Source organism: Thermobia domestica, chromosome 8 (genome assembly GCF_964235325.1).
Source record: "Thermobia domestica chromosome 8, izTheDome1.hap1.1, whole genome shotgun sequence".
NCBI classification, from domain to species: domain Eukaryota; kingdom Metazoa; phylum Arthropoda; class Insecta; order Zygentoma; family Lepismatidae; genus Thermobia; species Thermobia domestica.
In genome coordinates this window covers 106,062,246-106,086,189 of record NC_137461.1, presented here as the reverse complement: position 1 = coordinate 106,086,189, position 23,944 = coordinate 106,062,246, and the positions used below count along the sequence as shown (strand labels likewise).

Genomic DNA, 23,944 nt, shown 5'->3' with positions numbered 1-23,944 from the left:
ATATATTTTTTTTTCTGTCAGAATCTTAGATATACAATTGTGACACTTATTCTTTTCTATTTTTCTTAACTTTTGACGGAAACTAACATCAAAGTTGAAAATTGACTTTTGACCAAAATTAAAATCCTAAGAATTGATCGCTCACAACTATTCAGTAGAAGTTTTCTAATGTTAGATTCACCGATTTTACAGACCTCGTGAGAATTCCTAACTCTTCTGAGATGATGCATAACCTCTCTCTCTTTTAATCGAATAAAATCCTAAAATATGTATCACTCTTCTCAATAACAACAATGCTTACGCTTGGATAAATTTCTAATTGCACTTTATATAGTAATTTGAGAACGCGGTATCCAATGAGGACAAAAGAAAATAGCCTCAAAGGTGATATATAAATTTGCTGATGTCTAAGATATTGTTGATAACGTGTTACGAAGGTAATCTCAAAAGTACCCGACCTAACAAAGAAAACACACATAAAAATATGGGGAAAACTATATTTCTCAACATAGTCTCCTGTTAGCTCGTTACACTTTTCCCAGCGATGTTCAGTAGCTTCAGTGCCCTGTATATTGTGCGAAATGTCGAGCTTCTCAAAACAGCTATTAACTGCAGACTTCATCTCTTCATTTTTAGCAAATCTTCAACCACCGAGCCATTTTTTCAAGTTCGGAAAGAAAATAATCCGAGGAACTAAATCCGGCGAATAGGACGCGTGAGAAAACAATTCGAACTTACTGATTTTGGCCATCGCGGAAATTAATCTAAGCGTGGGCACTTCTACCATTGACATGAGTGGTAGTCTTTTATGATTGTAATGGATTTATAATGGATGCGGTAATGGATTTATAAACTGTTACATTGTCTTCATGAACCAACACTTTCTTTTTCGCCAAATGCGGCCGTTTTCTGTTGATTTCATCACTCAAACGCTGTAAGAAGTTTGCATAATATTCGCCGTTGATTATTATTTTTTTTTTTTCCTTTTTGAAGATAATCAATGAAAATTATCTTACGCACACACACACACACAAAAAAAAAAAAAAAAAAACTGACGGCGTAACCTTGCGATTAGATGAAACTGTCTCTGCATTCTTTAAAGTTGATTCTCTCCTTTCCATTGTTTTGACTGTTTCTTCATCTCAGGAGTGACGTGATGGACCCGTGGTTATGAATCGACAAAAAAAAAAAAAAAAGCACCATCCTTACTAAATTGTTTTTGATCCATTGTGAACAAACGCGGCACCCATCTCGTACACAGCTATGTTATGTCCAAATTTTCAGTCAATATGCGATTTACAGCACTTTTGAAATGCCCACCATGCCTGCTAGCTTACACACGTTCAGTCGACGGTCATCCAATACCATTTTTATGGATTTTCTTCACCACATTTGGCATGGTCACCTCATTTGGTCGACCACTGCGATGTTAGTCTTTCCAGCTCGTAGCACCTCGTTTAAACTCTGCCACCCAATATTTTACTGTTGTAAACGAAGGAGCAGACTCCCCGAGAGTGGAATCGTGCTCAACTTTAATATTGATTAAACTGAGACCTTTCAAAGGGAAGTATTGTATCACATAAGATGACCCATTTTTTCCATGTTTACAAATTCAACGAAAATGTTTATTATAGATGTCTGCCAAACAAATACTGAACAACGTAGTGTCTTCAAACTTCACACTTAAGGTTTGTAAGGTTGGTACTTTGGACCTTAGTAATTCTTTTCAAACAACCAGCGATTACCCACGTATTCATTGCTATTTATTTTTCTAAATATTTAGTAACAACTGAACATAATTCCTATATAGTTTACTTTTCTAAAAATGGAGATACGATAAATAAGAAATAATTATCAAAAAATAACTAAAAAGCAATAACCTGAATTAATATTAGAGGCAGTGCAATTATATTTCAGACGTGTAATTATGAACAAGTATGCATATGCGTACACTATTAATTAATTAATCAGTAAGGAATCGGAAGTTTATGAAGAAAATCTTCGTATATGATTAAGTAATATTTGTAGTATGATATATTCAAGGCATTTATTATTTATGGTTAATAGTATCTGAGATACAAGCAAAAATTATGTTCCAACTTTGAGGTAATTTTTCTCAAGAAAAGATATGTTTAGCAATAGTTGCAATGGATTCTCGTCCTCAAATTAGTGTAAAAAAGGGCAATTAGGAAATTAATCTAAGCGTGGGCACTTCTACCATTGACATGAGTGGTAGTCTTTTATGATTGTAAACTGAACCATCATTTTGTTAATCTTTTATTAACGTCTGTGTCTATCTGTATGATATAGAATATCTAATACGAAACAAAATTTATTTCTGTGTTGTTGGTCTGAAATCTATATTTTCTTTGTGATCCCCGTGTTGCGTAGTCGCTAACGCTCACGCCATCGGTACGAGCGGTCCCGGGTTCGATTGCCGGCGAGGGCACTCAGTCGAAAAAGTGTAAAAAGCTTTTTCAGGCCAGCCATCATGAATGAGATTTTCCTGGGTTTTCCTCATTCACACCAGGCAAATGCCAGGGTGGTACCAACTTACAGGTCCCAGGCCGCTTCCTTCCGTCCGTTTCCCCGGTTAGTGTGCTTGCCGAAGGACGTCATCCCTCATACGTGACGGGCTAAATGGCCGTAGATGCCGAAAGCCCAGAAGTCTAAATCCTAAATCTATATTTTCTTTAAAACAAGGTGCGAAATTTCCAATCTCCATTGGCGACCATTTGTTTTGTTATGACGATAGGCATTTGACTTTTACTTAGTTTGCCTTAAATTGTCATAAAATAATAATAAAGTGACCAAGCTCTCTGATCTAACTACTGGATTCAGACCCGAAATTTCGTGCCCTGTTTTAACTTGACTTCTAGATTATCTTCAAGTGAACAATGTTAGTCGTAAAGTGGATCAATATACTATACTATACTATACTATATACTGTATATATACTATACTATACTATACTATATATATATATATATATATATATATATATATATATATATATATATACACGAGGGTTGGGGCAAAAGTCATGGCAACTATTTTTTTTTTCTTGAAGATACCAGTCCGGTTGGAAAATCTGACATATACAGACGAAAGGACAAGGTGTTAACTACATGTGTGGACAATGAATACCACTGACATATCGTAACACACTAAATAATTACGGTAGTACACAGGGCAATATGACCTTCACGGTGCAAAAGAATGACAACACAGTACGCATACAGTTAACATGACAAATCTGGGCCTAAGGACGCTCAAAGTAGTCCTCTACTACTTGCACCACACGCTGCCAACGATGTGGGAGACGTTGAATACCACCCGCTTTAGCATTTGCCGCACCATGTGTGAGTCGGGTCACCTGTTCGCGCACAGCATTAGCAATGTCCTCGCGTGTTGCAAACCGCCTACCACATAGTGAGTGGTTCCTTAATCTTTCGAATGAGATCAAAGTCACAGCGCGATATGTCAGGAGAGTATGGTGAGTGCTCCAATTCTTCCCATCTCCAATGTCGCAGTAGCTGCATACACACTCTGCTTTATGTGGTTTGGCATTTTCGTGCAGGATTATTGCACTGTCCACAAGATCCGGACGTTTCTCCCGAACGCCACGTCGTACCTGTCACACCAGGAAGTCCCTGTAGTACTGTGCGGTCACTGTTCTGCCATGTGGAACAAAGTGACAAACAACGACACCCCTTACGTCAAACGCGATGATCACCATCAATTTGACTGGGGAAGGATTCTGACGGAACTTCTGCCTCCTTGGTGATCCAGCATGTCACCACTCTGCGGACTGACGTTTCAGTTCTGGTTCGTATGCCATGGCCCAAAATTCATCGATGGCGACTATTCGTGACAAGAATTGATCGCCGTCCTGTTGCCAGCGTGCAAAGTGGTCGGAGCATATTGCATAGCAAATCCACCTCAAATCCACCTTTGAACTTCCGTCAGTGCATGCGGTACCCACCGCGATGCGATTTTGCGTAGTTGCAGCTCATTACGCAACATCCTGTGGACGGTGCGTTTCTCGATGCCACTTGCCTCCGTCAACTCCAGTAGCGTCCATCGTCTGTCTTCATCCAGGAGCTGCTCGATGACGACACGTTGCTCCGCACACTGACAGGTCGTCCCGAACGTTACTCATCACTGGTTGACACGTCCTTGCTGAAACTTTCCTACCCACCGTGCTACTATCCGGTATGGTAGGGCATTATTCCCAAGCGCTTCCACTAATTCACTGTGACATTCCATCGCATTCCAGCCTCGGAGAACGGCTATTTTGATGTAAGCGCGCTGCTCAACACGGGTTACTTCCATCTCGCACGACACTCACCAACTGACTGATTTCACAGACCTCGGTGTGCTACTACCAGTTATCACAGAGCCATCTATTGTTCTGCATACACACTATGCCTGCAGAACTTCCACACGACACATAGAAGTTTGTGATCCGCTCACATATCTCCAAGTAAAAAAATAGTTGTCATGACTTTTGCCCCAACCCTCGTATATATATATATATATATATATATATATATATATATATATATATTTGAGGTAGGCTTGTGCGTTATTAGTAATTAGGAGTGCCTGGGTTCTTATTAATGAATAAAATTTTTTTCGAAAATTACCGAAATCAGAAAACGTTTGCCTTGAATGTTGGGAAATTGCGAAAACTCTCCCATGCGGAGGCAGTTATAGTTTTTTGTCCAGAGTTGAGGTGCTCCTTCATCTATTCGTGTAGAAGTGTGATCAAGAACCTTTTCTGTTATGCAATACCTCGTCTTATTGCGGGGTGTCTACAAAATTGGGAAGCAGTTACGAGATCCAAAGTCTTTACCTGGTTTCTTTTTTTTTTCTGTTGTCCAATTTATTTGAGAAAACTGCAACTATGAAACATATCTTAGCATCATAATATAATGTAACCTACCTCTTCCATGCATGGTTTCGAATTCGATATCGAATGTAAACGCATCTCTTTTTTTGTCTAATGGTAAACTGTATTTCTAATCTCATTTAGCCCCGGTGCTGAAAGAACATTAATCTCTAAACATAATTTTCCTTACCTAATTATCGATGTTAAAATTTGCTCCAATTCAAAGCACTTTATGAATGTCTCTCGCAGCTAATGAGCTTTTAGGTGTTCCTGTAATACAACTACCTCTCTGTGTAAATTAAACAGTTGGTGAGTAAGGGTCTTTTCTGTGTAAGGTGATGTTCAACCCCAAACTGCACCACACTGAAATGTGAGTGTGGTTCAGAGCCAACATAAACAATAGATTTGTTCTTCGGTGTTGCTTTAAGAAAGTATGACAAATCACAAACTTTCATTTTTTGTTTGGGAAAGATTTTATCGAATTCTTAGTCAGAGCTTCAGTGGCAATAGTTTCTCTAATAAATAAATAAAATAGAAATAATGCATATCGAACAAAAATACAGATAAATAATAATAGCACTTAGAATCGTCTTTCCTTTCATGAAAGATGTTCGTAGAATGTTTTTGAGATTTGAGAGGCCACTAAAATAAGCATCCAAGTCCTAGTTCTACTTATAAAGTCTACATTTCTTACAGACTGAATTGGAAGCAAATGAAGAAGGCCCAAAAATGTTCTTTTTTTTCCCCCTGTGGTTTCAACTGCTAATCACGCAATAGGTTCTTAGGAATTTTAGTACTTTGTTTAATCTTGGCAGAGACATCTGCTGACAAAATGGTACACTCGATTGTTTTTTAAAGTTTAACACATCACAATTTGCTACACAAAATCATAGAATTGCAATACAAACTAAAAGTCGGGTAGCAAAATTCGATGGCTCTATAACCATAATTAATTACCGAAGTGAGCTGTTTATACAAAAAGGAGTCAAAGGTAAATATCCCCTTGAAAACTTTTTCTTTCCTTTCGATTCTGATACGTTCTTTTAAGACAAATCAATCAACTACAGACTACATAGCATCCTTTCAGCTTGCTGGAAAGTGATCAAAGAACTGAGGAAAACAGGCTACCACATACATTTCGACATTTCATAAAATCAGGAAACACAGCAGCTCGATGTGGTTTTGAAATCCAATATTCCAGCTTCTTTCCAAATACTAGACCACTAGTAAAATCACGGGACTTAAGCAGTATCGCTTTTCTGCTCTTCTGTTTATTCATAGTTACTTCATGCCTTGGTAAAGTATTGATGTATGATACAACTAGTTGTCTTGTAATATTAGTCCAGAAATATTCATTTTGTCATGCCTTCTTGTTTTTCGTTGAACTGGGGAAAAAGTAATGTTTGATTTATCTATATATTAAAATGCTAGGTTTATATGTTTGTCTCCAATCCTTTCGACAGTGAGATCTCGAAAACCACAAGTGCTAGAAACGTGCCGTTTTCACTGATCGATTCCAAATTTTGTGTAGATTTTCTAGTTCTAATTGAATATTTAAAAAAACAAGGCCGTTATTTCTTTATTACATTTTTAAGGTTACAATGGAAGTATTGAAATTTTAATATAGCAACATATCGTACGAGTTATACATTCCAACGTCACATAGTTATATATAGGGGTTGTATATCTCTCAGGCGTTTGTTTTATGGCCAATAATAACGAAAAACGAAGGATAATCATTTCTCCAGCCTAAGATGAATCGTTATTGTTTGGAATGTTTTGCCCAATGAACACCATATATCACTGACATTATAATTAATTGTGTGTGTAATGTGTTTGTCTAATTCATACATACTGCATGCAAGAAGGAAGAAAACACTGATCATACATGAATTAGAAACTCCAACCGGAAGTAGGCTCAAATCTTGTAAACGTTGCAAGATATTGACAAAATAGTCGAAACAAATCTCCCCTTTATAGTACCCCTTGCTGATTTTTATCAAGACGTCTTTCACTTGTGTCTGTAAAGGAACATGTACAAATATTGTGAGGAATGACAAGGAGATTCATCCTTATATGTGAATGATGCGCTGTGTAGAGAGCACAGGTTCAGCTAGTAACGTTTAAAGAGTGGAAAAACAAACTAGATCTGCATAGCATTTGATTACAATATGAGTTAGGAAGTGAACATTCATGTGAAATTAAGTTATTGTGTTCTGTCGTAAAAATGACAGGTTCATTTCGTGAGGTGCGTAATGCTAATTTCCTGTTCCTCGATGGCATTACCAATTCAGCACATAATCAAATGCTCCACGTGGATACTTTAAAATTAATTATCAACTTTGACAATCTGTAAATTGGATTGGATTTGAGTTTAAAGTCCCTTTCAGCAATGAGGCTCTATGAAACGTAGAGCTACGGCTTAACATGGGATCCGAACCACATGAGTTCTCGCGTGGAATCGAACCTGGGTTTCCTGCGTCGAAGACACGCACGGTAACTATGTTAATCTATAAAATGCGAGAATGATTCAGAAAGTAATCCCTCCAAGGTGATACCTTTATTTGTGTTTGACAGATATCACCGATACATGTATCAGTGGAAAGCTTGCAATGTCAACTACAAACGGTGGCATCATTTTTCAACATAGTCCCCATTATGGACAATACACTTACGCCAACGTGAAACGAAGTTTTTCACGCCTTCGGCGAAGAATTGTGGTGGCTGCTGGCGACACCACTACCGAACTGCTGCTTCCACCTTCGCGTCACAACTGTAGCATTGGGCCGTAAGGTGATCCGTAAGTTTGGGGAAGAGTCGAAAGTCGCAGGGCTCAAGATCCAGACTATAGATAGGAAGAGGGAAAACTCTTTGGAACATTTTGCCAGCAGATAGGACAACTTTAATATTTTGGCAGAGGATTGAACGTGTGGCGGTACTCCATCGACTGACGCTTCGTTTCCGGTTCGTAATGGTGTATCCACGACTCGTCGCCTGCGATGAATGTTCCTGGACGCACAACCTTTCCGCAGTCAGAAATTCAATGACAGCTCGCTGTTTCAACCGGACGCCATGGATTGCTCCATTACTCTGGAACGAGAAGAGAGGAACAAGTTACATTCTAAGCTTAAACATCAGTGCATTAATGATAAACAGTTGAGAATATTTGTAGTAATATCGGCCAAGTAGTGGGCGTGGATACATTACTTTCTGAATCACTCTCGTAGTTAAGTTACAACTTTTTAAAATATATATTTTTCATTACTTTTCTCTACTTCGCTTATGTTTCCATTATCACATTTGTAATGTACAGAAATTGTTTATTTTTATTACTCGTATTTCATTACGACATAAAATATTTTCTTCCTGCTGGAAATGCTACTTAGAACTTTAAAATTACTATGAAAATTTAAATTTGTTGAGCAGTTTGCTTCGGAAAGCAATATAGATAAGTAAATAAAAGAGTTTTACTTAAATGTATAATAAGGGATATTAATATTTTAACGCATTTTGTTTTTAAATGAATAGTTTTGATTTGTATTTTTAAGGAGTGTTTATTTTTTAGAAATACAAAATTAATATATTTAAATAAACATAGAAAATATTTTGCTTCATATAGGTTAAATGACAAACAACTGAATTTAACGTACTGTTTTTAAAATTTGTATACTACCAGTGCTCTCACCTTTGCAAAATTGAAAAATACCGTATTGAAATGCAGAGTAAAAATGATCAAACATACCAAGATAAAAACTAACAAGAACTTAAAGAAAAGAAATTGCTAGCATTAATATTTTTGAGCTCACACTCATGTAGGCATTAGCATGTAGGAACATATATAATTAATACAACATTTAAATACTGTGCTTGATTTCCCTTAAATGTATATAAAATGAAATGGAAACTTTCAGTTTGCGTCCCATGCTTATGGCGTCTAGCCTAAAGGAGATAGTGATCGTGAGACATGAATGGAATGGTGGAATGAATAAAGTGAGAAGAAATGGGAGAACCCTGAGAACACCCACGCACACGGTATTCGTCCACCACAAAGTTCACTTGGTGCGAGCTGGGATCGAACCAGGAACCCCATGCACCAGAGGTGAACACTCTACCACTGAGCCACCGCGACCCCTTAGTTCTTTATGAATATAGCCTAATTTTTCGGGTTCAAATTAATATTTCATTAAATGTGGAAACGTAGAATCGGTATTTTACTCTATATTATTTTCACAATATCTCCAGTTTTCAAATCACTTGTAATTGTACTATGTTAAAAATTCTAAGTTGTAACCTCATAAAACACAGTTATTCTTTCTCAAAAAGGAATAATTATACTGATTGTCTACGCTGAGTAATTTTAGAAATGATTTCCTTATATTTTTTTAAAGTGTTCTCTATGAGAAATTTGAAGTAATTTTCATTTTTACAAGAAATATTGTGATTATTCGTATATGCTTCATTTTTTGTTTTTTTCTATTCCAAACATGACTGTCAGGTAGAGAGAGCATAGAACAGCATATTATCATCTTCATTTTCAAGCAGATAAATTCCGTAACTGATACCATTGATCTACGGATTTATTCTGCGAAGTTTCTATTTTTGGAAATTTTATCAAACATTGAATTCTATCTTTTACTATAAAATTTTAAGTCAGCGTAAAAAATAGTCATTGCAATTTCCGATACTTGTTCAGAATACACCATAAACAATAATATTGTTAGTACTGTCATGCTTGACTCATCCGTTTTCTTGTTCTTCTGTTTCTTTCCAATTAATTACTTAATGGAGTTGGTCCTTGCTGATTCCATTCAATGCTTCTTCCTTGTAGATTACTCGGTTTAAACAGTAGTTTAACCTTTTAATCGTTTTTCAAGATATTGCAAATTCGAAGAACAATATTGTCACTAAGCTTCGTTCTTAAGTAAAAAGGATTGTTCGGTTTATATCGGACTGATTTTGAACTATACTCAGCTTACGAAAAACCTAATCACCATCACGTTGGGCGTCAGTACTGTGGACAATCGCTCGGCATCCAAGTTTCAATTGGAACAAACTCCAGCGAAGCACGGGCAAATTAATTCGGTCCTACTCCTCCCTGCAAGCTTACCAGAGACCAGCGAGGGTGCATGGACTCCAAAGTTGGAGATAGTGCAGTAAATGAAGCTCAAATTTTAATGAAGAAAGGAACAAATTAGTGACAAGCTAAAAAGTGGTACAGATGTTGGGAATGATGTTCTAAAGAACATACTAAATGTCCTCTGAAATCGCACGTGACCTTCCCCGCCATATTAGAAAATGGCAGCCTGAAGTGCCAAATGAACAATACCCAGATAAAAATAGCCATATTTTCGCTATGGTTGAACATAAAGAGATATATTTAGTGTCATTTTATAGAACATAGGTAACCTAATATTTTTATAGCGAAACAATTTTTCATAAAACGCATACTTTTACAAATATTTAGCTCTAAATTCTAAAATTCCAAAAATTTACCGTCAAACTGATTTACAATTTGATTGAACTTTAAGAAGTAATTATTAAAAAGTTAAAATTTGACATAGATGTTGGTAAAAATCATCCAAATCACATACTAATATCCCACAACTTCTTCATTCGCCATATTGGAAAATGTCCAAATGTCCGAAGTAATTGAAAGATAATATTTTGTTAAGTTAAATACAAAATCTGGACTGAGCTAAATATTTGAGAAACTGACAATGCAGTCGATCCGAATTCAATTGCGATCAATGGTGGTGGGAGGGACGAAACATTATGACGTGTTTAAGGTTGTCGTCCGCCATCTTGGAATCATCTTGTTTATTTTAAATAGTAACATGGTCGTGTAAAATATAAAACATCCCCGTTCGAAGAGAAACTCAACGGTAAGGTTATTTTCCCAAAACCTGCATCAGTTTTCAAGTTGTGAATAGATTTAGGATATTTTGTGTGAAATGCTGTGAAATGTGCTGTCTGAAGTTTTGAATTAAAGGATAAAATAAAAAAACAAGCTCTCTAACATCTCACGTTACGTATTCTTTAATAACCAGGAAAGGAGAGAGCTAACACACAAAAGACAAATACAGTCACATGACATGTTCAGCATGCCCACTGTTCTGTTCTATCCGTTATGCATATCCTTAACCGTGAGACCAGCGCTTGTGCACTCTGCGAAGCGTAGTTGGCGATATTTGTTCACAGACCGTAATGATTCTCCTTTTTAGGTAACCAATGTCATAAATTTTACACTGGTATACAATAGCTTTAAAGTGGCCCCAAAGATAGAAATCCAACGGAGTTAGGTCGGGGGATCTTGCTGGTCACTCAACTGGTCCACGCTGACCTATCCAGCAACCTGGAAAATGTTCATTCAGCCATCGATTACGTTACGGCCATAATGCGGAGGTGCCCCATCTTGTTGCCAATATTGATGAAATTACCCTTTCTCGTTCAACAAAAGAGTGTTGTCAAGCATATCTCCATATTATGCAGCATCCAAGGTCCCATCAATGAAAACAGGTCCAATAAGTTTTTCGCCCCATATTTCACACCACACCATTACCTTAGCTGCACCTTGCATCTTTGATGCATCTATCCAATTAAGATTTGTATTAGCCCAGTACCGGACATTTTGGTTGTTAACCTCACCTGTTACATAGAAATTTGTCTCATCACCAAAAGCAATGTTATGAGGAAACACTGAATCACGAGCTATTTGGGCCAGCGCCTACTCACAAAATTCCACTGGTCTATCAGAATCATCCGCTGACAGTTTTTGATTCAACTGTAATTTTTAAGGGTGCTACTTTTCCCTTTTTAATATTCTTTGAACACTTTTGACTCTAACATCATGATCACTTGATAGACGTCGCACACTCTTCGTAGGACTTTTCACCAATACACCCAACACAGCTGCTGATGTGTCTGGATCAGTTGCATTTAATGTTCGTCCTGATCCAGGTAAATCATCATTTCCCGTTGCACTGAATTTGTGGATTAGTTTTCGTACAGCACTGTCTGTCACCGGTTCCCGATTAGGATGTCACTCTTTGAAGACGGCTGCTGAACTGCGTTCTCCAGCCAAAAGGATAATTTTGATTCTTGCCTCTCGAGTTAGCATCCTGTCCTACCTACAAGAAAAAAGTAGAGACAGTCAGTTCCCGTCTATACAATGTTCCACACATAACAAAATTTGTCTAAATGATAACATAATCTATTCTAAATCCATTCACGGCTTCAAAACCATTGCAGATTTAATATTGAAAAAAGCCACTTTACCGTAGGATTTCTTGATACTGGGCTAATACAAATCTTAATTAGATAGATGCATCAAAGATGCAAGGTGCAGGTTAAGGTAATGATGTGATGTGGAAAACGGTATGGGGCGAGAAACTTATTGGACCTGTTTTCATTGATGGAGCTTATTAGACCAATTGTCATTGATGAGACCTTGGATGCTGCACAATATGGAAATATGCTTGAAAACACTCTTATGCCACTTTTGTTGGACGGGAAAGAGAGATTTCATCGATATTGGCAACGAGATGGAGCAACGCCGCATTATGGTCGTAATGTAATTGATGGCTGAATGAACACTTTCCCGGTTGCTGGATAGGTCGGCATGGACCAGTTGAGTGGGCACCAAAGTCCCCTGACCTAACTCCGTTGGATTTCTATCTTTGGGGCATTTTAAACCTATTGTCTACCAGTGTAAAATTATTGACATTGGCTACCTGAAAAGGAGAATCATTGCGGCCTGTGAACAAATATCACCAACTATGCTTCGCAGAGTGCACAAGCGCTGGTCTCACGGTTAAGGATATGCATAGAACAGAACGATGGACATGGTGAACATGCCATGTGATTGTAATTGTCTTATGTGTTATATCTCACTTTTCCTGGTTATTAAAGAATACGTAATGTGAGATGTTAGAAAGCTTGTTTTTACTTTATCCTTTAATTCGAAATTTCGCACAGCACATTTTACATAACATATTCTAAATCTATTCAGAGCTTGAAAACTGTTGCAGGTTTTGGAAAAATAACCTTATCGTTGGGTTTCCCTTTGAACGAAGATGGTGTTTAATATGTCACACGACCCTGTTGCTATTTAAAATAAACAAGTTGCTTCCAAGATGGCGGACGACAACCTTAAACACATCATAATGTTTCGATTCTCCCACCAGCATTGATTGCAGTTGACTTCGGGTCGACTGCATTGACAGTTTCACAAATATTTAGCTCAGTCCAGATTTTGTATTTAACTTAACAAAATATTATCTTTGAATTACTTCGGACATTTGAGCATTTTCTAATATGGCGAACGAAGAAGTTGTGTTATTTTAATATGTTATTTAAATAATTTTTATCAACATCTATGTCATTTTTACCTTATTAATAATTACTTTCTAAATTCAATAAAATTGTAAATCAGTTTGACGGTAAATTTCGGAATTTTAGAATTTAGATCTAAATATTTGTAAAAGTATGCGTTTTATGAAAAATTGTTTCTCTATAAAAATATTGTGTTATCTATGTTCTATAAAAGAACACTAAGTTTATCTCTTTGTGTTCAACCGTAGTGAAGATATTGCTATTTTTATCTGGGCATTGTTTATTTTTCACTTTCGGCGGCCATTTTTCAATATGGCGGCGAAGGTCATGTGGGATTTCAGGGGACTTTTAGTACGTTGTTTAGAGCATCGTTCCCAACATTTGTACCAACGTCTTTTCAACAAGTCTAAGCCACAGAAATTCATTGGAATGCAAGGCATCAGGGCTCTTCACAGGAATGTCTAGAAACGGAATGATATGAAGTTCTGATTCCCGTTTCATTTTCTGCTATAAACCTGGAGATGCTGTTACAGTATGACGTGAGGCTTTGTCCATATAGAGCCTCATCTGGTTTACGTCTACACCATATAATTGTGGGATGTCAATCAGGAACATGGCTGTCATGATGGATTCTTGGAACTATTTTGCATTCTCTTTAACGTTTTTATTAACATTATGTATCAGCAGTCCCTCGTACAACTAAATCCCGTAACAACCGTAAAGGCATGTGAAAAGATTTCCCGGCATGCAAGGTCGCAGCGGCTCTTTACAGTGCTGACACAGTATGGCAGTGCCTGAGTGACAACCAACAGTAAGATTGATTTATGCTTGATCCATTGTGACGACTGTTTTATTTGAACCTGCCAGGTGCTTTATGAAAGTTTCCTGCAGTTTGTTTTTCGTATTGCAGTATAGCGCAAATGCAGGTGGTGTACGCTAGCCTTACGCAGACATCTCATTCAAATTAAATCGCTTGCCCATCGCAAGTATAGTTTTCTTGCACTCCAATCAACGGATTCCCTGCAGCATTCCTCCGATACTGTTCTTTTATGCATATGTAGGAAGGCGAGCTTGAAAAGGGTCATGACATACCCTTTTCAGTAACAATTCAATTTGGGCGCCATTTGAGTACACTTAACTCACAACACTCACCTATCTACAACTTCAGATACAGTATTGCTCACGACAGTAGACGCGTAATTCTAGCGTAATGCCTTAGATGGCAGTGGCGTTTCTATGCCGAACCATCTTTAGGTGCGTATGTATCGTTGGTGATCTACCGGGTTTAGTGATTGCTCCTGAAATAATGAGATACATCTTTGGTAGGAGTACAAAATAAGTCTGGTTAAATTAGTAGTACAATAGAAATAATTATTTACAGTAGTAAATAATGATAGAATGTAGGTTAAAATTATTAATTATCGTGTTCGTCAAATAGTGATTTTATACGGTGTGCAGATCGTCATTAGCTTGTACGAGAAAATGCGGTATGTTTTGAAATGTAAGAATAGTAGATTCATATGTGTTTGAAAGGAAGTGAAAAGTAGTACAATACAAATTGAAGAAGTAGGATAGATCAACAAAATGGAAATGAATTTTAATTGATGGCTAAGTAATGATTCGAAATTACATATTAAGTGCTTTTAATTAATCGAATGTTCTAGTATTTTCTTGACTAATTTTTCAATATAGTCATTAATATATCTTTATAATTAGTCTCCGCTTAGAGAAATTAGTAATCTACATCCAGCATTAGAACAATGAGTTAAAAATAATTGTGTAGATACCAATATTTCTTATCAGTTAACTGAAATGAAGGATGAAATGAACCGTGCGTATTCTAATGAATTTATACGTATCACAGCGTTTTCTTTGTCACTTATTTACATTGGATATGTCAGCTTAATTTCTGAAGTACAGCCACTTGCTCCTTTCAGGTCTGAAGTAGAAGATACTGTCAATGATGAAATGGTTAACAGGGACGACAAAGGAGCAGAAATTGTTGAAATTCACGTTGTTGATCCAGATACAACGAATCTCCGTGACAAAGATAATGGAACTGAAAAAAACTCTGAGGAATCTGATGTTGAAGAAACTACATTCTATATGTGTACTATTTGTGACAAATTTTTTCTTGAAGAGCAAGAATGTATTATACACTACAAAACTCACAAGAAAAAAATAGTGTTCAAGTGTCAATTATGCAAGCAAGTGTTTAACACAAAGAAATTATTAATGGACCATATGAGATCACACACACATCCGACTTCACGACTTGTGTATCGGTGTAAAATATGTGCAGAAACATTTGCACGTAATTCTAAACTTGCAAAACACGAGAAGGAAGTGCACAATATTGCACATGAACATAAGTGTTCAGTTTGTGCAAAAGAATTTACAGAGAAAAAATTATTACTACTGCATCTTAAAGTGCATCCGAGTGAGTCGTCAAAAAAGTTTCGTTGTAAGTTATGTAATCATATATTTAATCGCGAAGACCGGTTCATAATGCATACATGGAGTCATTTCAAAGTTAAACCTTTCGAGTGCTCTTTATGTGAAAGCGCTTTCAGTCGGGAATATTTGTTGAGAAATCACAGGTTAGTAAAACACGGTATTGAAGAGCAGTTCAAGTGTAAGGTGTGCCAGAAGGAATTTCCCGATCAACAAATGTTGCTGAGTCACAGAACTGTCCATAAACAAGATAAAAAGGGTTTTATGTGTCATGTATGTGGCCGAATATTTAGTAGACGTTACCGGTTAAAGTATCATACGGAGAACGTGCATAAATCTAGGAAAGCATTCTCTTGTGACATATGTAGAAGTGAATTTTCGAAAGAAAAATATTTACAACAACATAAACGCCTACATTCAAATATTCCAAAATTTATCTGTTCCTTTTGTGGTAAAGAGTTTTTGTACGAGAACAAATGGTTACAACATATGAATACACACACAGGCTACAAACCTTACGAATGTACGATATGTAATAAAGCATTTAGTCGTAATACAATATTGAACGAACATCAAAAGAAGATTCATGGAGTTATAAACCCTTTCAAATGCCAGAAATGTGGAAGAGATTTCGGTGATGAATCTTCTCTGGAAACCCATATAAAAACACATTTGCCACGAGAATTTGTTTGCGAGTTTTGTGGTAAAGTATTCAAAAGGAAAGAGCATTTGGAGCGTCATTTATCAGTACACGCATTTACGGAAAATTTTCGATGTGAGACTTGTGGGAAGACTTTCGCAAGAAATGATGTGTACAAGAAGCACCAGCGACTTCACACGGCGACTAATCAATTCCCATGTGAACTTTGTGGCAAGATGTTTAAGCAGAAAGCATATTTACGCAAGCACATGCCTGTGCATAATGGCGAGAAACAATTCCACTGTGATATATGTGGCAAAGGATTTTCGCGGAAGGCGAAAGTGGTAGCACACAAGACTATGCACACTGGAGAGCGCCCATACGAATGCAATGTGTGCGGAAAGAAAGCTAGTCGTAAAGACAATTTACGGTTACATATGCGGATGCATACAGGAGAACGTCCATATCAATGTAAAGTATGTTCCAAAGCATTTGCTGTTCTTGGATCACTTAAAATGCATATGAATACACATTCAAAAAGACAAAAAAAGACGAGAACTTGATTCCTGACTATGGTAGGTGTTGAGATAGACATTACTGTTGAGTTAAAGTAAAGAGTTTGCAAAGGGAGCATTTATATGAGACGAAAGCGTGTGTTTCGTAGGCTTTTTTCTCCTTTTGTTATTATTAGTTCAACCTCTGTTACCCTACGTTTTAAAAGTGAGTCTAATATCCATGAATAAATAGTAGGCCTATTATAGTTTTGACTTCGAAGTCTCTTTCTATTTGAAAGTACTGTTGAGTGAAATGCCCTATAATATTAGGGTTACATTTAAGAAAATTGATATTAATTATGATGTAATATGCTTAATCGATATTCTTTGGAAATTACATATTAACGCTTACATAAACTAGGGTAAGTCAGAAATTAACATTCTTTCCGTTATTGTTCAGACTTTTAAACAGAAAGAAATTAGAAACAGGTGTGCAAGTGTAAGGTCTACACTGTTTTTCCACTGTAGTTGCCATTTTTATTCAGGTTTTGTTTAAGCGAACAGTGAAATTTTTTATGTTGCTGCGGAGGATTCCGGGCTTTGTGTTCGACATCACTTAACGCAACGTGGATTGCACGTTGACTTCCGTGTTAAACCGGTTCCTACAGAGAGATCGTTTAAGAATGGGAACAATTGAAAATCCGATGGCACTAAATCGGGATTGTGCGTCAAGCTGGATGGCAATCTATTGTCACTACCGTAAGAAATAAACAGTAACTTGTGCAACATGCGGACTAGAGTTTTCATGTATAAATGCACGAAGTTATTAGATGATATGATCGCTTGCGGCGAGTGGTTTCTTTAAGCTTCCATACAGTCTCTGTGCATGGGTTCTAAGCTTCCACATAGTCTCGGTGCATTGACTAATGAACTCCACGAGAACTCCCTCATAGTCCCGCCAACGTGTATTCATCATCTTTTCAGCAAGCATGTCTTAAGTTTGTTCTCAGAGGTGAGGACGGATATTTCCTCACCATAGACTCGATTTTGCTTTCCGAGAAATAATGGTGAACCCATGTTTTGTCAACCGTTAAGATGAATTATGTCCCACATATGTTCGATGGGTGACATGTCAGGCGACCTTGCAGGCCAGAGAAACGGTGAAACGCTGCAGGCCGTCGTTCCTCGAAGAATAATTTCACATTGTGGAATTCATGCGGCGTACATTATCCTTCGGAAATATAACGTCCAAAGTTGTCTGAAGGAAAGATTCTTATATTTTACGTCCTTATGCAACACCAGCATTATGAAGGATGGACCGACTATTTACGCGGACTCCGAATCACTCCTGGAAATTAATCTGGTGCAGTTGGTGGGTGCACAAACCATCATGCAATATCAACACTTACAGTATAGACCGTTTATCGCCACATTCTCTCGCGACGAAAGTTGGATTACAGAATCACGCTACTGCTCTCGGCAAGTTTCGAGATGTACCCTTCTAAAATTGTAATTATTTCCGTATACTCATGTAACAGTATGTTGAATAAATTTCATTTCACTCTCACGTATCTTTCGACTCTGGGCATCAGAACTGAGGGACTATTGGGACCCATGCATGCGCCATCCTGCTGAAACTAATCGTTCGTACATCACATCCTGCCGTACAAATCCTGTGAGTGTGACGCATTCCTTCTTGATGTTGCAGATTTCACTTATAGTACATACATATACTTAAAAACTTTTAAACATAGTGGACAAAATAGCAAGTGTGTACTTTAGAAAGTGAAGTCACAGGAATTATTTAAGGATATGAAGTGGCACATGTTTATAATAATTTGGTAAACGTATACGCATCTGATATTTAATGTACTATTAACTGTACTGTTTCGGTATTCCCTCACATCTTCCTCAGCAGATCGGGCAAACCACTGTCAATCAATCTCACTTGACAGAATTTCTTCTTGCACTAGCTTGTTTATTGGTGTGAAACATTTATGCAGATTTTTTTGAAGACTTGTGTAATTTTGTGCTTTCTGAAAAAAAAAAAAAAAAAAAAAAGTAATTTCTAATAGGTACTTTCGAAGATGTTGATATAATTGTAAACCTATGTTAAATTATTTGTTAAAGCGCGATAAGTACAAACTTCTTTAATTTTCTGTAGCATTATTCAAAGCATATACATGTTTAGCGCTAGAAGTGGAATTTACCTAAAAAGATCGCACTGGAAGGAAGTCTCTAGATAAACTGGGGATAATATTAAAAGGCTTTAAAGTACGAGTACTTAGCATATCAATGTGTCTTCTTCTTCATCTGTTTTGTGGATTGACAGATTTTTGTTTCACTTGTTCGTGTTGGCATGTCTCCTTATGGTTTCTTGAATTTTTGGGTAGTAACTAAATCTCGACGATTTTGATTTTTGTTCAAAAACCAAAACCTTATTCTGGATTCTGAGGGATGTGTTTTGGTTACAAAATGGCTGACATAGATAATTTTTTTTTTTTTTTTTTTTTTTTTGCCTTAACTGTAATAAGTGGAATCTCACTTTACCTTATATATTCGTTAACGGCAAAAAATAAGAGAAAATCTTTCGATATTCCGGAAACTAAGTCTATCTACTGGACGTATAGGTTGATACGAATTAAATGTCTGCTTTGATGCCTATGGAGAAACTCACCTTAATAACACGACACAGGGATGGGTAAGGGTCACGCGTCTTATCGTCACTCAGGATACATCCAGACACTAAGGAGGCAATGCTTGTTGAACAGCATATGAAAGTCCACTATCGAGAACACACAATCACGAATGATTTTTCTTTACGAACTCAAACTGGAATATTCTGCACATCAAGCCACAAAAACCATCAACAGTGCATTTGGGCCAGGAATGGTGAAGCCGCAGGTTTATCAAATTTCGTTCCGGTTACACAACATTGTAAAATGAATCCTGTATACACCGACCAACATCGTGTTCAGACGAGCTTCACAGGAATATCGTGGAAGAAGACCCTCGAGAAAGTGTTCATGTCATTGCAGACGATTTAGACAAATACCATATCGCTGTCGTTCAGCAGCTCCGTGTAATTTGTAAGGTGAACAAGTTGACCTCATGGTTGTCACATGAATTAACAAACCAAGAAGAATCGCGATTGTCACTTCAGATAAATAATGGATCCGCTTATGTCAATCTTCAACGGTCAGCACTATAATTGGATCGTTCCCAGTTCACCTCTCTGTCAATAGAAGGTGTTTTTGCTGATGTAGTCTGTGGTGAGAGTGATCCATCATGACTTTCTCAAGCAAGATGTAACAATCAGTGCAGGTCATTACAGTGTTGAACTTCATGAAATGCATCGCAAACTTATCGGCAAGTATTCAGCAATGGTCAGCAGATATGGTGTCGTGATATTGGACGACAGTTTTCGCCCACATGTCACACAAAAGGACATTGCAAATTCTCCATAAGTTACAGTACAAGATCCTCAGCAACCGTATTCTGCGTATGTTTTTCCCTCCGACTACCACCTTTCCGGGTATCTGAATTACTTTTTGAGAGGGAAAACCTTCCTTGATGTTCGGGCGATACAACATGCGGTTTTAAGGATTTCTTGACATCGCAGGCTCCAGACTTCTTTCACCATGGAGTTCAATCGTTGGTTGAGCGATGGAAAAAGTATGTAGTTGCCGAAGAGTACTATTGTGATTAACCAGGTGTTAATCATTTTTTAACGTTTGGTAAGGACACATCTGGGACGAACATTTCATCAATATTATTTAACTGTCGACCTAATATACTTAGTAATTAATATATTTATAAAAACTAAATTTAGAAAATTTAGTTTACAACATATGAATCAGGGAAAAACGAACGACATGGCAATCAGTTTTCGAGCTAGTGTAGCAAATATTACATGAAAATTGTTTTTAAATAGGACATAACTAAGGAAAAAAATCATACATTGATAAGGAGTGAAAGTTAACCTACACCATGAGAAAGCTTGTGGCCGTGAGTATTTTCATATAGAATGAGAATGAGGGAATCATAGCGAGAACTTCAAGCTAGAACATAAAACAGTCTATAATGTATATCGTCATAGTGCTCTTGCCATCCAATATTGCGTATAGACTGAGGGATTGTTAGGTTTCTTTCTTCATCTATGTTGTCTGATATGTATCCAATAACATTCAAAAAAATTCATTTCGTTAGTTTTGTTATGCAAACGAGTTTTGATTTGTATGTCATCGTTTTAAGTTCTACCTGCGGTCATTATTGACAAACCTGGAAAAATTCTTTTTGTAGGTCTGTGGATAATTCTTAAATAAAATTGATTTGGTTAGGGAACAAATATTTTCTCTGTTACCTTTACAAATAACATAATTTTTATGCCCACCAATAAATTATGCTTATTCTTGTTAAGATCGGGTGACAAATTAGTGGATATAAGGCAATATTTTCATGTAATCAGAAAATTGGTAGTTTTATATCATTTTATTGTTATGTACAATATAGAATGTATTTACTGGTCCAGAAATCAATTTTTATTGTTCTTAAAATATTGCAGAAGTAAAAATCAAATAATACAATTCAAGATGAGGAGTTCAGGGTAGTATGGATGAACCCATCAAAAGTTACATGAAACTTACGGAAATTACATTTGAAATATCCGAGTAGTAATATCAACCTGTTCTGTGGCAACCAGTTCTCGTATCTATATGTATGGTTTGTGAAAGTCGTTCCTATTTCCCTTAAAAAATACATTTTCTAAATAAATGAACGACAGTCGTGATCATTCAGAATGCATGTTCAGGAAACAAACCTTTATTAAGTTCGCCCGTACTACTCGGAACACCTCTCTCTCTCTCTCTCTCTCTCTCTCTCTCTCTCTCTCTCTCTCTTTTATTTTCTTGAACATTGTTTTCGTTCTTTCTTTCCTTTTTGGGATCGAAAAGTCGAAGACATTTTATATCGTTTAGACGCTTGCAAGATTAACTGTGGTAGTTATGTTATAAGAAAAGGCAAAATCATGTTTTAATTTTGGAGAATTTTGGAAGTATTTGCTTTCGATGATGAAAGTAAATTGTAATAATCAGAATCCCTATTTTGAAGAGTCATTGTTATCTTCGGAGTAAGTTTGGATTTAAAGAAGAAATCTATTCACTATATTGTCGTATTATATCGTGAATCATTTCCATTATTCCTGTTATAAAAGCAGTGAAAGTTAGTCGCTGGGAGCGTTAGATCGCAACGTTATCATTTGGTCTAATTTTTCCTTCTCAAGAACCACTGTGTCTCATTTCTTTAGATCTATTTCTACCATTCGTAGAAGTAGATGCAGTTGTTACCAAGAATTATAACTAACTGATTCATACTAGCTTTGCTATATTCAACAACTTACACTAAATTACAAATTGCTGAGCAAAACAGCGTTCATTATAAAATAATAAATGTGTGACAGTTTCGCCAACTAGTTGAACACATTGGCTTCATATGGAGGTTACACTGTTTGATGAAACCAATATGTTCAGTTAGTTAGCGAAACTGTCACACATTTATTACTTTATAATAAACGTTGTTTTGCTCAGCAATTTGTAATTTAGTGTAAGAATTATAAGTGACAGACTGTAATGTGAATAGAGGTGCGCGCATCGTTACAAACATTAGCAGCTAAATATAATTGTCGTGGATTATCTCAGAACAGAAAGAGTTTTCAAAAAAAAAAAAAAAAAAAAAAAAAAAAGTAGAACACTGATGCTATCTGCTATTAACAATTTGAATGGATCGCCAGTGTAGAACTCATTCAAAATGGGTTTAACACTGATTCAATAAAAAAACAAAAAAACAGTGACATATGTTAGTCTTAATTCAAACAGATTTTATGCTAATTATTTCTGTATTTATCCTTTTTATTTTTCTATTTTGATCACTTTAGAGCACGTGGATTGTCAGTAAAAGTTTCATGATTTTGTAATAAGCCTTAGTAGTTTGTTCATGTAAATAAGTTTTGTAATTTCCGTTGTCATTACTATATACGAAGGAATTTTAAAACATACTTAGGCGAATATATTTTTATTCTTTATGGTATATAGTTCAAGATAGGGTATAACAGAGCTTTTGAGGAATTTACATCTAAACCAGCCTTCCAATAAAGATTGGTTGACTTATTTGTTTATTTAAATATATGAAACTTCCTTTTTGAGTGGGTCTTTTAGTGTTTTATTTTCAAATAATAAGTATAAAATCAAATGTTTAGAAGTTCAGAAATTACGTGTGAAACTGTTCTTCTAAGGGTCTTAAAATAACCAAATGAAGAATTGGCAATGAAATAATATATCTGTGTTGTCTTAAAATGTGCTGAGTGACTTATTTTTGAATACATTTCAATGTATTTCACGTTTAATGTTAGTATCTGTATATAATAATATGCATTTTTAATACTGTAAAGTCATCGTTATTTCCAATAATTGGTTAATTTGTTTGTTGCTATTATTAAGATACGATGCAGGACTGTGTGGAGGACCAAGTTTTTGCAAAGTTGAAATTGCTTACATTTATATTGTTTGTTAGAGCACATAGTTTATTTGTAAATTATTCTTCTGCACGTAAGAGGTCTTGCAAATAAAATATTTTTAAATACATATTTTCGTTTCTTTTTAGAGCTAGCAACTTCACATTTTTCTCAGTTGTTTGGGTTAAGTGTATTTTACATCATCGTGATATCAAGTTTTAGTGTTATGTTGTATAGTGTCCTGGCAGCGGTTAGTTCTGTGACTTCCTTGTACATCATTAATGATGATAAAATGTTGCTTACGAAAAAAGATAATGAACAGCATTATAACTAAGGAAAAGTAGACGTAATAATATCTGTAGACACATAATATATACAGGGTGTTCCAGGGATAAACCAACAAACTTCGCATACGTTCAGGACGTCAATACAAGAAAAAAACTTGTCTGCGACTTTGGTAAGAAACGCGTAATTTCGGAGATAAGGTCAACTTAAAGTATTTAGTAAAGTTGGCCATGGGTTGCTGCAGTGAATAAAACAACCGAAAAACATTTCGCATACGTGTTCAAGACCTCAGTACAAGAAGAAGATGTACCTGCGACTTTAGTCGGAATAGCTTAAGT

General features: G+C 36.3%; 1 protein-coding gene across 3 annotated transcripts in view; it reads left to right on the top strand.

The window, feature by feature from the left end:
- Positions 1–23,944, top strand: part of LOC145693119 (uncharacterized) — a 58,903-nt gene that overhangs the window by 15,405 nt on the left and 19,554 nt on the right. Inside the window, exon 3 of one of the 3 annotated variants that reach the window (XM_081768836.1) lies at positions 15,163–16,894. The exons of 1 other annotated variant lie outside the window; for it this stretch is intronic. In XM_081768836.1, the coding sequence (XP_081624962.1) occupies positions 15,163–16,882 (1,720 nt within the window). In that variant the 3' untranslated portion in view covers positions 16,883–16,894. Of the gene's footprint in view, positions 1–15,162; positions 23,452–23,944 lie in introns of those variants that run through there. One more of the 3 variants, XM_081768835.1, reaches the window with a different exon arrangement.